At 45.4% G+C, this 16,320-nt stretch overlaps 1 protein-coding gene across 19 annotated transcripts in view; it reads right to left on the bottom strand.

The window, feature by feature from the left end:
- SYTL2 (synaptotagmin like 2) overlaps window positions 1-16,320 on the bottom strand; it is a 389,039-nt gene that overhangs the window by 167,185 nt on the left and 205,534 nt on the right. For all 19 annotated transcript variants that reach the window (XM_069203964.1, XM_069203962.1, XM_069203967.1 and 16 more), the window contains 2 exons: window positions 15,716-15,867; window positions 2,014-2,167 (listed from right to left, as the gene is read on the bottom strand). In XM_069203964.1, coding sequence (XP_069060065.1) covers window positions 2,014-2,167; window positions 15,716-15,867 — 306 coding nt within the window. The remainder of the gene's footprint in view (window positions 1-2,013; window positions 2,168-15,715; window positions 15,868-16,320) is intronic.

The raw sequence follows: 16,320 nt of genomic DNA on the forward strand, positions 1-16,320 counted from the left end.
TAGTGATGTGGGTTGCTGTGGAATGTAGGCACCCACTCAGCCATCAGCCGGGGGTAAACATACCCATTGTTCCTACTGGGTCTCGTTGATGCCTTCAACATAATTGACCATCATTAGACCTGTCAGCTCTTGGAGTGGTTTCCCCTGCCTTTTTGGCTTCGGACCTGTTTTGATCCTGTGCTGAATTTCGTTTTTGCTGGCTTTAGGACTCTGGGTACTTTACCTCTGCTGACCAGTGCTAAAGTGCAAGTGCTTTCTGTCTAAACGGTATTGGTGATTGGTTTATCATTGATTGGCATACCTGATTTACAAGGAGGCGAATCGCTGGCTCAGCACCAGGGTCCAAAAGAAGTTGTATGGGGGAGATGCAGCCAAAGGTAGGCAGGGTCCCCGACAGAAGGTGGGAACAAGGATAAAAGCAAAGAGTTCTCAAAAGGGCCCCAAACCAATTCCCAGGGTAAGGATTCCCAACCTCCTGTTGAAAAGAAAAGTTGGTTCCCTTCAGTAAAGCCTGCAGGGAAGGGACTCATGAAGTGTTTTGCCTGTGGCCAGGAAGGGCAATTCTGAGGGAGTCCCAAATGGGCACAGCCCCCCACTGGTGGGCAGTCACTAGGTGGCAAGTGTAGCGCTTGGGGAGGAGTTAGCCCCAGTTAGTGGTGGGGAGCCAGCTGAGTTGACCCTAGTATCCCTGGGTGAGGTGGCCCAGAGAACCCTCGGCCTGACAACACTAAAATATACAGGCAGTGGATGACCATCAATGGCAGGTGGGTGGAAGCTCTGAGAGACACAGGGGCCAGTATGACAACTGTCCACTGTAATCTGGTGTCCAATGTGATCCACCGGGTGAGTGCCAATGCTTGGTAGCTCAGGGTTCCCCTTGAAGAGGGGTTGGGGGGAATCTCAGGTTCCGTGAAGGCTGCTGTGAGTCCATCCATGCCTGTTGACTGTTTGCTGGGGAACGACCTGGAGCATACCACCTGGAAGGAGGTAAAGCTCAGGTCGCACTTAGAAATGTTGGGATTGCTAGAGTGGGTGTGCCTGACCCATGGTCCATGGCCGTCAGAGAGGGAAATCAGAAGGACCTGGACCCTGAAACAGTGACCTTGGTACCTGCCAGGAGGAGGAGGGGCAAGGGTTGCGAGAAACCTGCTCCTGAGATTCCTAGGTTCGGGAGGAGGCTGAACCTAGGTGGGACATCCCGAAACTTACAGGGGAAGAAGTGGCAAAACTTTCTAACAACCATATTTAATTCTGATTCTCGGTGAAGGTAAGTAATTGCTTATACAGCACACTTTACCCAATGCGTTGTGAATGCCAGGCAAGCCAGAATAATTGATTGCCAGTGATTTATATGGGCTTGAAATTCCATGAGGAGGTCATATCTAAAATTATTTTTGTAAGGTTTCAGGGATTCATTAAGAAAGAATTGGTGTAATTGTAGAGCTAAGACTAGAATTGGAAAACGCAGACCCTTGCCCAACCCATCATAGAAGCAAAGTAAAGCAACTTCACAATGCTTTCTTAAATTAGAAGTAGAGAGTTTGTGCCTTCTGCCACAGGGCATTCCAAGCGCTGCCGGAGTGAGAAAGCTCCACTGTATAATATAAAGAGAAATTCACAAATGTTTTAAAGTTTGGCTTAAACTAATCAATTCTTCTAAATTTACCATGGGAATTTAATCAAGAAGATACCAGAAACATAAGTGTGGCCTTAACAGTGGTCATAGACCAATGACACAAACTCCAGAGGAGATACCACCATCTTCATTATTTCTACACAACTGACCGGGTTAAAATCAATTGAGCATTGTTTTTTTTTTTTTTGTCCTTGACCTTTCTAATACAGTTTAGGCATATAGGGCTGTGCTGTTTTGGACAGGTGTGGCCCCACTCAGGACCTATGTACACTACTGTACAGCTTTGAAAAGCAATGCTCACACTTCATAAATACCAAAAGTGTAAAGAAACCTTTTACTGGGATTGCATTTAAGAGCTACAAATGAACTTGCTTTACCTTCTATACAATTGTCCTTGAGTCTTTTCTTCTTCGTCTTCTCTGTCTGGCTCTTCCATAACACCAACCAGCTCTGGCGGAACGAAGAGATCTTTGTTGACATTGTTCACCCAACTTTTTTTTGTTTTGTCAGTTCTGCTTTGAGTGAGTTCCGCTGAAATGTAGAAAAAAGAAAAAAGACTGAACTAAATCCAAATAGATGTCCAGCAGGAATGCTCTTAAGCAAGGGCAATAAAAATGGTGAGTGAGTACTGAAGATGCTTTAATAAACAAGAACGATGGCCTTCAACCATACCATTAGGATTTCGTGGGCAAAATGATCACACTCTGGTCTTAATTTAAAGTGGCTTGTGATTCCAGAACTGTGCCGTGCCAGAATTAATACACATTATACAGTATGTGTTACTACCATTAGTATTGAATGGGCATGGTGAATTATGTCACAATAGGTTTCAAAACCCTCGTAGACATCAAACAATGCAACAATCTAGAGTACCTACTGTTGCAATTGTTAGTGATGCAGAACTGAGTAAAGAGAGTTGTTCCTTTAGATTGGATAGTCCATTTAATGTTTGCACGGTTTACTTCCTTCCGAAATCCAAACGATTCTAGAATGACTGCAAAAAGTAACATCTGCAAAAAGCAAACTGCAATAACTTGAACCCAGTGTTCAGATGACTACCAGTCATATCACTTCATAGATTCAGGTATGCCTTGGATATGTGGGTCAACTTGTATTACCCACTTAGAACAATACAAATAAATACAGCATTAGATGCATTAAGGCTTTTTGCATGTATTACAGCATACATTTTCAGGGCTAGAGCGTAAACCATAAATCAGTGGAAAACTGCACCATCAGGTTGAGGTACCAGTATATAGTATTAACTCTTTTGCTGCTCACCACCCCTCCAACCCCCCAGTGCTAAGCCTGGTTTTGGCTATTTGAGGTAGTTCACGCTTCAGCCGCCATAACATTGTCCACATAAGCTATCCATGCCAAATTTGCATCCTGTTTTTCTAACATTCTGGGGATTCTAAAGGTATCAGGAGTTTGTGGATTCCCCTGAACGGGACTGAGAAATTAGCCCAAATATTCCTAAATTTTGTTTTTTGAAGGAAAATGGGGGAAGTTCTAAAGAAGAAAGTGTGAATGTGTCTAGCTTTTTTCCTACAAATGGCATCAACGAAAGGTTTGTGGTGTGAAAATTACAATCTTCCCGTCTTTCTGGAGCAGGCAGACCCGATTCAGAAAAACAAATTTTTTTAAAACAAAGTTTTGGCATTTTACTGGGAGATAGCCCATTTTTTTCTATTTTCTGTGCTTTCAACCTCCCTCAGCTTGTGGTAGAAACGGGTGTGAAACCCATGGTGGATCCTGGAAAGCTATATAGGTCTGAAAACTAGACAAACTTCTGAATTCAGCAAGGGATCATTCGTATAGATCCTTTAAGGTTTTTCCAAAGAAACTAAGGGCTGAAATAAAACAATATTGAAAATTAGTAAGAGACAACAGACATTTGTGATAATGTTTTCATTTGTAACTTCTCATCACAATGGCCGATTTACAAAAGCTCTATACCATTCTGCTAGAGGGGATATACAGGGTTTGTGGGTTTTCTAAGAACTCAAGGTACCCAGAGCCAATAACTGAGCTGCACCTTACAATGGTTTTTCATTGTGTACCGGATATAGAACAATTCATATGGTAAAATATAAATAATGAAAAATAGGTATCTAGGAAACCTATGTATTTCCAAAATGGGCAGAAGATATGGAGTTTAGGAAGTAAGGGTTATTTGCACATATGTGAATTTGTGGATACCCATACTAGTATGTGAATTAGAGGGCATTTCTCAAAATGGCTTCTTTCTTACCCATTTGGAAGGTGCAAATGCCAAGAAATGCAATTGGTAATAATATGTGTTTTATTCTGTGTTCCCCTCAGTCTCCCGATAGGTAGGCCTAGTGCCCATGACAAGAAATGGCCTAAAACACATCAAACTTTTCCACACAAAACTGACCCGTTTTTTGCAAAGTGGGTAACTGTGGATTCTGGGCCCCAGCTCAGCCAGGACCTAAGGAAACTGACCAAACCTGTACATTTTTTTTAAACTAGACACCTAGGGAAATCCAGGAAGGGGTGACTTGCATGGCTCTCACCAGACTGCGTTACCCAGAATCCCTTGCAAACCTCTAGCTTTGAAAAAAAACACCTTTTCCACACATGGATCCTGTGAGGTTGTTTTTTTCCCCACAATGCCCTGCAAACCTTAAACTTTGCAAATCACACATTTTCCTCACATTTCTGTGATGGAAACTTCTGGAATCCACAGGGACCTACAAAATTCCTACCACCCAGCACTGCCTCACCTGTGGCAAAAAAAATGCCGCACCACTTGTGTGGCTGGGCCTAGTGCCAGTGACAGGATCGGATCGAACCAAGGACAATGGGACCCCTTGCATGGAGACTTCTACTGACCTTGTTGGACCCGTACCTGCTGTCTAGAGGAGTGGATCCCTGCTTGGGGATTGCCCTTCTTCAGCAATCCCCTGTCAGGCACCCACTTGGGAAAGGCAGCATTGGCAAGGGGAGATTTCCCCCTTTCTAACAATGGCTGATGAAGGCTTTGAGCTGAAGTTAATGCATCATGGCATTTCCCTAAGTTTTCAGCATGCTCTGTATGTAAATTTGGGGAGTAAATAGTATTTAACAGATGCACCACAATGGCTGTCAGGGTCCATGCATGCCTCTTAATATTTATTGTAGGTGATAATCTGCACATTACTTTCATATTAGAAAGAAAAAAAAAATATATATATATATATAATCCAAGAAAGAAGTGACTCAAACAGATGAGGAGTTCTCAGGACTGCACTGATTCCACATTCCAATTGGAATATTCACTCATGATGCTTTTTGAAAATCCAGACTGCACTGATTCCACATTCCAATTGGAATATTCACTCATGATGCTTTTTGAAAATCCAGCAGTGTCAGCTGTGCAGGCACTGAGCAAACCATCTTGTACTACATGAGGAAGGTGAAAGCTGAAACATTTTAGTAGAAATATATTTTTGTTCTTTGGTGAGATCATTTGTGATGTGTTTGAGACGCTTCTTTCTTGGATATTAAATTTTCTTGTGACTCATTGCATCCTTTGGGATCCAGATTTATGCCCTCGCTGGCTGTTTTCTTGTGATCGTTCATCTTCTAGTATATATGAACAAGTTACTAACCTTCGGTAAAAAATTATCTGGTATTGACTATCTAGCTGCAGATTCCGTACCTTAGAATTCCCTGGCGTCAGCTTCGAATCCAGAATTTTTCTGCTGAGCAGTACCCTGCGCGCTCCGTCGGGTGGCGTTGTTTGGATCCACGTGCGTCATCAGCATCGTTGGAGACGTCTGTGACATCATGGTCCTCCATATAAGCACCACTCCAGCATGCGTACATCAGTTCTTTTCCACAACCTTCCACGCCGGAAGTGCAGAGTCATGGTAGAACCAACAAGTATTTAGTTTTACACTTGATTGTTTGAGGAAAAAGACATGCCCTTGAGAAAGGGAAAAATATGAAAACATGATGAATATATTCGCAGAGCGGGGAGGCCTGGGTAGGTGTAAGGAATCTGCAGCTAGATAGAGTCTCTACCAGATAATTCGTTACCGAAGAGATAGAGACTTCTAGCTGCAGAATCCTTACCTTAGAATAGATACCCAAGCTATAACTCCTGGTGGTGGGCTGCAAGCATATACTTCACACCGGGAAGTCCTGTAGGACCGAGCGGGTATCTCCTCACCTGGCTATCCAGGTAGTAGCATCTTGCAAACGTGTGCAAGGAAGCCCATGTTGCCGCTTGACAGATATCAAGAACCGGCACGCCTCGAGACAACGCAGTGGTAGCAGCTTTCCCTCTGGTAGAGTGACCCCTCAAGACCTCTGGAGGCAGCTTCATAGCCAAAGCCTAGCAAATGTTTATACAGAGAACTACCCAGCGCGAAATGGATCGCTTCTAGACTGCCTGACCCTTCTTTGCACCAACGTAGAGTTAATCGTCCACCCGGAACTCTTTTGTGGGGTTAATGTAGGACGATAATGCTCTTTTTGGGTCCAGCCGATGGAGCGCTCCTCTTCCTTAGAAGGATGCAGTGGTGCAAAGAAGGTGGGCAGGGTGATATTTTGACCCAGATGGAAAGGGGTCACCACATTGGGGAGGAAAAAGGCACGAGTTCTGAGGACTACTTTATCAGGATAAATCATGAGATGCAGCAGTTTCGATGACAAAGCCTGTATCTCACTCACTCTCCTGGCAGATGTGATCGCCACTAAGAAGGCTGTTTTGATAGTGAGCAGCCGGAGAGGAAACATATGTACAAGTCCTTTTAAGAATCTCTGTACAATGGGAGACTTAAACAAAGTTGGTTGATCGGGCAAGTGAAGAAAAGCTGATAAGGCAGCAAGATAGCCCTTAAGAGTCCCTAAGGAGGAACCCTGTTGGGCGAGTGATAGAATGAACAGAAGGATATTAGAAAGAGAAGAAGAAAGAGGATCAATATACCTCTCTGTACAATATGAAACAAAACGTTTCCACCGACAGGCGTAAATCGGCTTAGTAGAGGGATGCCTGGCTGCCAGAATGACATCACAGACCTCGGGAGAAAGGTCATAAACCATCAACTGTCACCGCTCAATCTCCATGCATGAAGCATCAGAGCTGACAGGTTCGGGTGGAGAACCTTCCCCTGCTGCTGTGCCAGAAGATCCTCCCGAAGAAGCATCTTGATTGGAGGACTGATGCTCATTTTGAGAAGCTCTGGATACCAGACTCTTCGTGCCCAATCCAGAGCCACTAGACTTAGCTGGGCCCGGTCATTCTTGACTTTGAGAACTCTGGGCAGAAGTGATATGAGCGGAAAGGCGTACAGGAGGCCTGAACTCCACTCACGACGAAAAGCGTCACCTAGCGATAGCCCCCTTGGAAACTCCAACGCGCAGAACTGCTGACATTGCGCATGCTCTGCAGAGGTGAACAGATCTAATCCAGGCTCTCCCCAATGCTGAAAGAGTTTTTGGACCACCTCCAGATGGAGATACCACTCGTGATCCGCTAAAGACATCACTGGCTGAGTTAGTCCACCCTGGCGTTCAGAGAACCTGTCAGGTGTTGAACCACCATGGTTATGCCCTGCTGTTCCAGCAATGTCCAGAGATGCAGAGCCTCTTGACAAAGGTTCCACAAACCCACATCGCCCTACTTGTTGCAGTACCACATAGTACTAGTAATGTCCATGAACACCTGCACTACCTTCCCTTTCACAACAGGAAGAAATTCTTTTAATGCTAGTCAGATTGCCCGAAGCTCCAACAAGTTGATATGGAGCCCCGATTCTGCTGGAGACCAGCGACCCCTGATCTCCACCTCTCCCAGATGGCCGCCCCATCCCCGAAGTGATGCATCCGTCACTACTGTGAGATCTGGTTGGGGGAAAGGAGAGGAGTCTGCCTCTGACCCAATCGCAGTTCACTAACCACCACTGCAGATCCTTTGCAGTTCCCTCCGAGATCTGAACCACGTCAGTAAGATTTCCCAGATGCTGTGCCCATTGGAACTTCAGGTCCCACTGCAGAGCCCTCGTATGCCATCTGGCATGCTTGACCAATAGGGTGCAGAAAGCCATGAGTCCCAAAAGCCACAGAGTCTGTCTCACCGAAATCCAGGATAGAGGCCGAAACATCAGTATCATAACCTGAATATCCTGGACTCGCTGCTCGGGAGGATAGGCCAGATACTGAAACTGTGTCCAGAACAGCTCTGATGAAAGTGAGCTTCTGAGAAGGAGTCAGGTGTGACTTCGGCATATTAATAGTGAACCCCAGTGAATGCAGAAGGTTCACCGTCGTCTGGAGATGGGTGACGGGAGCCTGGGGCGTCGGAGCCTTCAACAGCCAATCGTCTAGGTAGGTGAAGACTGAAATCCCTAACCTGCGCAGATGAGCTGCCACCACCACCATCACTTTGGTGAACACCCGAGGGGCACTGGTGAGACCGAAGGGGAGCACAGTAAACTGGAAGTGCTCATGGCCCACCTCGAATCGCAAGTAACGCCTGTGGGCGGGCAGGATGGGGATGGGGATGTGAAAACAAGCATCCTGCAAGTCCAACGCTACCATCCAGTCTCCTTGGTCTAGGGCAGACAAGACCTGAGCAAGAGTGAGCATCTTGAATTCCTCCTTCTTGCTGAAGAGATTGACACTTTAAATCAAGGATAGGGTGAAGGCCCTTGTTCTTTTTGGGAATCAGAAAGTAGTGGGAATAACAACCACTGCCTACTTCTGACATCGGGACCCTTTCTATAGCTCCCTTAGCCAAGAGAGCCGTAACTTCCTCGCGGAGCAAAACCAAATGGTCCTCCATCAGCCATTCTTTTATCGGAGGAATAGAAGGAGGGAAAGACTGGAAGGGAAGGGAATTGCCTTTCCATATGATCTGCAAGACCCATTTGTCCGTTGTGATGGAAAGCCAGTGAGGGGGATGAAACTGAATCCTCCCTCCAACTGGACGGACATGCTCCTGCAGAACCACACTAGGAGGGCTTGGGTGCTGTGGAGGGGGGCTGTCTGGTGGCCGACCTCTGGCCGGACCCTCTGGGTCGGACAGTACCATGACCACGTCCTCTCCCGGGATGCTGTGAAGCCGGAGGACGGTGGCTAAATTGTGGATGGCATGGTACTGCACCCCTTCCGAAGCCTCAAAAGGTATGGAAGACAGACTGCTGTCGAGCTGGTGCTGAGAGGCCCAAGGATCTGGCCGTAGCTCGAGAATCCTTGAACCTCTCAAGCGCCGAGTCTGCCTTCTCACCAAAAAGGCGAGAGACATCAAAGGGCATGTCCATCAAACTCGACTGGACATCCCTTGAAAAGCCAGTAGAACAAAGGCAGGCGTGGCGACGTAGGGCCACTGTTGATGCAATCGCTCTACCCAGCGAGTCGGTCGTGTCCAATCCACACCTGATTGTAAACTTGGCTGCATCTCTCCCATCCTTGACAGCCTGGGTGAGAGTGTCTTGTACGCCCTCCGGGACCTGGGGCAGCACCTGTGCCACCGTATCCCATAAAGTTTGGGAAAAACGGCCCAATAGGCAAGAGGTGTTTACTGACCTCAATGCCAGGCTGGAGGAAGAAAACAACTTCTTTCCAAGTTGGTCCAGCCTCTTGGATTCCCTATCCGGAGGGGATGAAGGGAAGGCACCACGGAAAGTGGAGGCTTAGACCACCAAGCTCTCGGGGGTGGAGTGTTGGGTAAGAAAACTAGGGTCATTTGGAGCTGGTCTATGGCGGCGGCCAACTGTCCTATTCACAGTAGCCCCTGTGCTGGGTTTGGACCATGTTCCCAGAAGGACATCCGTTAGGGCTTCATTGAAGGGCAACATCAGCTCTGATGTACTCACCCCCCGTTGAAGCACCTCTGTCAGAAGATTCGTTCTGACTGGCACCGTGGGCAAGTCTAGGTCAAAGACCTCAGCTGCCCTACGCACCACCATAGCTTAAGAAGCCCCTTCCTCCGTAGCCACATTGGGAGGAGAGAGCATGCCAGTATCTGGAGAAGTGTCCAGTCCACTAGCTTCCCCTAGATCCTCATACTAGTCCTGTTATTGCTCCAATTCACACTCTAAAGGGTCCTCAGACCCCTCCCACTCCTCTCCTGTGCCTGGCTGTTCAAAATAAGGCTCAGGCAATGGTCTGGGCCTAATCGGCGCCGTCGAAGTCTGCATCAGCGTCGTTCGATTTCGTTCCGGATCATCCAGAATGAGGATGGGGCTACCACCATTGGGTGCCGGTGGTGGAGGAAGCGTCGACGTCGGACCCGGCACCGGAGGAGGTCGACTGTGAGAGACTGGTGGCGGTCTGGATCCGCTATCAGATCCTGGGGTCCCCAACGGCGCCGAGGCCGAAGCTGCCAAATCCAACGGGGCCCATACTGACCCTGCGGGGCCCAAAGACCCACCCAAGGGTGCAGCCCACTCAAAAACAAGGCACTTAGCCTCGTAGAACTCTTAATTGAGTGGGGGTCGCTTTGGTCCGAGGAAAAGGGGGGAGTCGGCCCTAGCGACGGCTCCGCGGAACCGCACTCGGAACGGTGACGTTCCCTAGACGCCTCGTCGGCCATGGCGAAGTCAAAGTCCGCTTGGACTTCTTCTTCTTCTTCTTGTGCCTCTTACCTGAATGATCGCATGACTTCGAATGCGAGGAAGAGGACTTGGGGCTCCGGGAGTGGTGCTGCGACCTCCTCCTACTGCAGGACCATGACCTCCTCGGAGTCACGCAGACCGAAGACGGCTGTCGGGCCACCAGAAGTTTGAGGGATCTCTCCCTCAAGGCCTTCCGAGCCAGTCGGAACACGATGTCAAATCGTGGTCCTTTTCAAGACACCAGAGACACACTGCACGGATCTGTAACCAACATGGTGCGATGACATGCACCACATGGCTTGAATCCTGTCTTTCTGGAAGACATGTTCAAACAATCAAGCGAAAAACCTCAACAATAGTCGAAGAAAAAAAGGCTAGCTCTTTCTGGATCTGTGCTTAACCATTGCGGAAGGAAAAGAACTGACGTACGCACGTCGGGGTGGTGCGTATATGGAGGACTGTGACATCACAGACTGCTCCAACTACGCTGATGCCATGTGGAGCAGGACGACGCAGGCGGATCCGAAGGACGCCACCCGATGGCGCGCGCAGGGTACTGCTTACCAGAAAAATTCCAGATTCGAAGCTGATGCCAGGGAATTCTAAGGTAAGGAATCTACAGCTAGAAGTCTCTATCATATATATATACATATATATATATATATATACATACATATATATATATATATATATATATATATCCAACGAAAAAAACAAAAAGGTAATTACCCAGTATTTATGCCACTTATGACATCTTCGATTACATCATTGATAATATCAATGTACTATTTGAACTAAAAAAACTGTGCATGGCGGGAGCGCGAGTTATAGTTAACTAACTCTAACTTGTGCCCTAAGTTGAGATTAACTATAACTAGGTGAATTTGAAGGTTTTGTACGTTTAAAATGTGAGCCTAACTATAACGTCCCTAGAACCTTTGTTTTTTTCAGTGAATTTATTTTTATTTTATTTTTTAACATATAGTAATTTTCATTACTATATGTTAATTCAAACACCGCCTCGCCGCACAGCCTTTGGCCATGCGCAGCGGTGGTTGGCCACAGGGCCTTTGGCCAACGCCCTATAACCACCCAACCTTACACTGTGCACGGCCCTCACCAATGTGCAGCAGAGGTTACCTGCAAGACCTGGCAGCAGCCAGACCCTGCGGTCAACCTCCCTAACCACCCAAACCCATGCTGCGAATTGCCCTTTGGCCATGCATGGCGGGAGTTGTCCGGGGACTCGCTGGGTGTGAGCATAGGTGTGAGAGGGCGTATCTGGGGTGAGAGTGGTTGTTAGATTGTCTGTCTGGGTGTGATGTTGCATACATCAGTGTTTTAGTGGGTGCGGCAGTGTGTGCACAAGTCTGAGTGGGTGCATGAGGGTGTCAGTGGGTCTATGAGTGGGTGTGTGACAGTCTGAGTGGGCGTGTGAGTTGGTGAGTAACTGAGTGGATCTGAGTGCATGCGTGAGGGTCCGACTGGGGCTCTGAGTGTGTGCATGAGGGTCTGAGTGGGTCTGTGAGTGGGTGCCTGAGTGGGTCTGTGAGTAGGTGTGTGAGTAGGAGAATTGATTGAAAGAGCGAGAGAGAAAGAAAGTGAGAGGGAGAGAGAGTTTTTTTAGGCTTTGATGTCTGATATACTTAGAATGAGATATTTCTATCCAATTTAAAATAAAAAATGTATAATTAAAATATACTACCAGTTTTTTTAAAATATTTTTTTTTAGCTCTTTATGGGCTTTCTGGGACCGTGAGGGAGCACTCAGGGGCTCCCCTGCGGTCCCTACGTATTTTTTATTTAATTATTTTTTTTAATTGTTATTTATAAATAAAAAGCCCTTTACGGGCTACCTGATACTGCAGGGGAAGCCTCAAGGCTTCCCCCGCAGTGCCATTGCTTCAGCAAGCACAGAGTTGCTTTGACACTGTGCAGGGGACAGAAATTAAAGCTCTGCTGTTTGACAGTGAGACCTGCTTTAAAGGTTCAGCTACATCAGAGTGTCCCAGGACATAGCAGGAGCCGGCCCTGAGGGGGTGGTTGTTCCTAGGGCCATCAGTGGCATTAAGAGGGGGGCCGTGTGGCTCTTCTCCAACGAGAATAGCCCTGGATGGTGGTGGTCCCCGGCATGGGACCATGTGGCCTCGACAAATAAATTTATTTTTGTCCAGGCCACCTCACTCCAAATAAAGTATAGCCCCTGTGGGTGCTGGTCCCCGGGGCGCGCGGGGGAGGGGGCAAATGTCTCCCAGCATTAATTGAATGGATAGCCCCGAGGAGGTGTGGTCCCCAAGGCTGTGTGGGAGGTCATAATTTTTGCCCTGGTGGGGTGTGCTCCCCTGCTCTTATTTGGCCATTCGCCCCGGGGAGGTAGCGGCACCAAAGGGCTTATTGAAGCCCAAGGAGGGGGGGCCCTGTGCGCTCCCCTCTTTCATGCCCCCAGGACGTGGCCCACCCAGAGACACATTTTTAAAAAGCACGGGAGACTGAGTTTTTTTTTTTTTTTTTTAAATCTGAAAAATCCTGGATGGATACGCTGTTTTTTCAGATTCTTTTTTTTTTTTTTTTTAATGCTTTTTAGCCCTGCCAGAGTCCCCAGTACCAAGGCTAAGGTGTCAGGGTGAATCTACCCTGGCCCCTTTTCCTTTTTTTTTGTCTTTTTTTCTGGGACTCGGGTGAAGCTGAGTCCCAAGATGGCTGCTAACACTTCTTTTCTGAAGTGTTCTGAGCCAATCAGATATCAGCACAGGGACAGATGGATCCGCGGAGGGTCTGCACCTCTATATATCTATATTTTTTGGCCTTAAATTTGCCCAAGACTACTGAACGGATTTGCACCAAATCACAAAAAGCGTGATCTGTGAAACAGAATCCAGCTTTGTGCCAAATTTGGCGTAATTCCTTTCAGTGGTTCAGGCTGTAGGCATGTCTAAAAGTCCCATGGAAAAATAAATGGGGAAAACGTGTTTTGGGCCCCCCTTTTTTCTCTGCCACCACTTGACAGATCACACCCGAAATTTTCCAGACAGAAGCTGAACTTAGCAAAGTATGAACATTTTGTGAAGATTCGTCAAGAGGTGCCAAAGTTATAGGCAAAACAAAAAAAGCTCTTTCTAAAGAAACTAGGTCCTAACTATAACTACCTACTGCCGACCACCAGTAGGTAAAACATAAATATATATATATATATATATATATATATATATATATATATACACATATGTGTACATACTCTCTCTCACTCACTCTCTACTAAATAGGATAGCTCCACAGTATTAAAGGTAATGGTACTTGTGTTTTTGCGAATGAGGTTTGATGAATGTGCCACAAATCTGGCAGGGATTTAGCCCATAGACATTGGATTCTTTCTTCTAAGTTTGATACAGATTAGTCAAAAGCATTGAGGATTATTGGGGCAGGTGGAGGAATCACTGAGAGGTGCATATGCAACACCCATGTTAACTTTCACACCATGCTACAGAAAAACTCATGCTTGATCTACAGCAAACTTGGCTCAGTGATATAGGTTTCTTCAGAATTTGTGGTTCGGTATAAATCTATGATGTCGTTTGGGTTATTATCAAGATAAAAATGCTGACTGAGCAAATAAGTATATCTCCCGCTAACCATCTTGCCCAGACAAGATTTTGAACTCGACACGAAGAGAGATCTGGGAGCATGGATGTGCATCCATTTTGAAGCTGAAATATGACTAGACGAAGAAATGACAGATTTTAAGACTATCTCATTATGGGTTCTGCAAATCGTTCACAGACCCCACTTATTTGGCTTGGGCACTCTCTGGCAAGACAATATACAAGTTCCTGGAGCGCATTGGGGTGGGGACAGGGACACAATATGGATGGGTGACAATGCCCTATGTTCTCCCAAAAACAGTGTAAACTAACACATGCTGCGTTATCAATGTGGAATAAACAATGGTCACCTCCTGAATGTATTAAATACATTTACGTACTGTGGTACCATGTTGCTGCCTATGTTAGATCATACTACATTTTTCAAATGCGATATAGATTAAGGTGTAACAATTTCAATTGAAACTTCTTGTAACATCTATCATGCATTCTAAATCGCCTGTACACCCTATGAGGTGGGCTATTACAGAATACATTTTTATACCATATATGGTTCTGTTCATAATTCGCAAACGTGTCTAACCCAGAACCAATGAAGTATAAAAACCAAAAGAATGCAAATCCCTATTGATAATATATATATATATATATATATATATTTTGAGGTGTGCAGCTATTGGGCATGCCCCACTGACTACTTGGTACCACAAAAGTCGAAAATGCACAATTTCCCTCCGAGTTTAGTGTCCTCCCACCTTCTGTACTACAATTGGTGCGAGTTCAAAAGAATTTCATAATTTGCCCATCCTATTTCCATTATTCTTTTTGTTCTCCTACAAATTAATTCACTTCTATACATGAGTTCTTTCATTCTTTTTATCTTAATTTTTCAAAAAACACACTTCATCATGTTTTTTTTTTTTTGCACCAGGTCTTCCATAATCCCCAATGCATTCATGCTATGTACATAAGCACTTCATCAAGGGGTTGTGTTTCAATCAGATAAGTAAATTAAGCATCTCCATTGTGCTGATGTAGTGGAAGTGAACATCATGCTGGTGAAAATCAAGACAAATGTCATCCATTTGTAACCATCTTTCTAACAGTCTAAGAGACTGGCCAAAAAAGGGCAGGTAAAACTCGGCGAGGGTTTCACTTGATTTAATTCTTGAACCTCAAACACCTTACCTGACCTGAAACAAACTAGTGAGGAGGAAAAGAGAAGGTGGCTCCTAATTAAAGTCATCCACCTGGAAAACACAAACCTAATCATTCCAAGTTCCATGACCCAATATATCTCAAGATAAATACAGAGGGCGAGAATGAGAACCATGGTCACGGCAACAACAATCACCAACAGCCAGAAAAAACAAGTCAATGAAATTCACATTCATGGCCTCTGATTTATCCACGTGAGAGCTTGATGTATAATTGGAGCAAAGGAAACCATTCTGGTAAGGGATAGGTCCAAAATGGTCAAACCTGGCCATGTGTCTAGGCAATAATTTGGTAAATCCTTTCAGAATGTCTAATTCCAGAAAAACGCCAAGTAATTTATAAACTTGGGGGCTACAAAGGCAAACAGGTCTCCAATCCAGTCTGCATAGATTACTGCTAACAGCTGTGAAATCACAAATTAGCTCCTCAGGCAGGTGATACGATTTCCCACCTATCTACTCAAAAATAGGCTGTTTTATTCTCAGGAGCAGGAGGGAGAATCACACATGGTACCTCCCTAAACTAGCGGTTCGCTTTTATTTTGCCTTGAAAGTCATTAAAACTTTCAAAAAATGTTATGACTTCCACATTTTAGACATGCATACACAGATGCATAGAATTTTAGCTGTTCACTTTTACAAAGCGTGATCTCATACACGTTTGCATCTTACAAAATGTAATGAGCTACTGACCTATTGTGAGTGGCTTTTTCTTTCTTATAGAAGCCCGGATGAGATCAGCTCCATGTATCTTGTCTCGGTGTCGCTTTGATTTTGCTTCGTAAAACCATTGACCGGTTTTATTTTTCAGTTCATTTGTATCGTCAATGGTGTCTTCCAATACCCTGAAAATCGAAATGAAAAGATTAATGTACACAAAAGCAAACCCAGTTCAACCAAAACGGACACTAGATCAGTGGCAATTTTGATATATGGTTCAAAACAATTTCCATCACGAAAACATCAACTGCTATGGCCCAGAAACAGATTTTCTGCAATTTACAAGATTCACATGATTTGAGATCTAAAATACAGCATGTCACACCCATCTGGCTTCATAAATTAAGAGTGCAAACGCAACTGTAACAATTTTGCCAGGAAATGAAAAAGAATTTTTAAAGCGCAGACATTTACTCAGAAAAGAACTTCTAGGCGCTAATGCCTGCTTAAAATTTAGCCTACGAAAAGTGGCATTTCCTAACTGATTGAAATGGACCATGCAAAAGAAAGAAATGAAATCTAACTAAAAGTTGGAGTTAAGAGGCAGGTTTTAAGACTTTAAGAAAATAGTCAGGTCC

Source organism: Pleurodeles waltl, chromosome 8 (assembly GCF_031143425.1).
Source record: "Pleurodeles waltl isolate 20211129_DDA chromosome 8, aPleWal1.hap1.20221129, whole genome shotgun sequence".
In the NCBI taxonomy this organism is placed as follows: Eukaryota; Metazoa; Chordata; class Amphibia; order Caudata; family Salamandridae; genus Pleurodeles; species Pleurodeles waltl.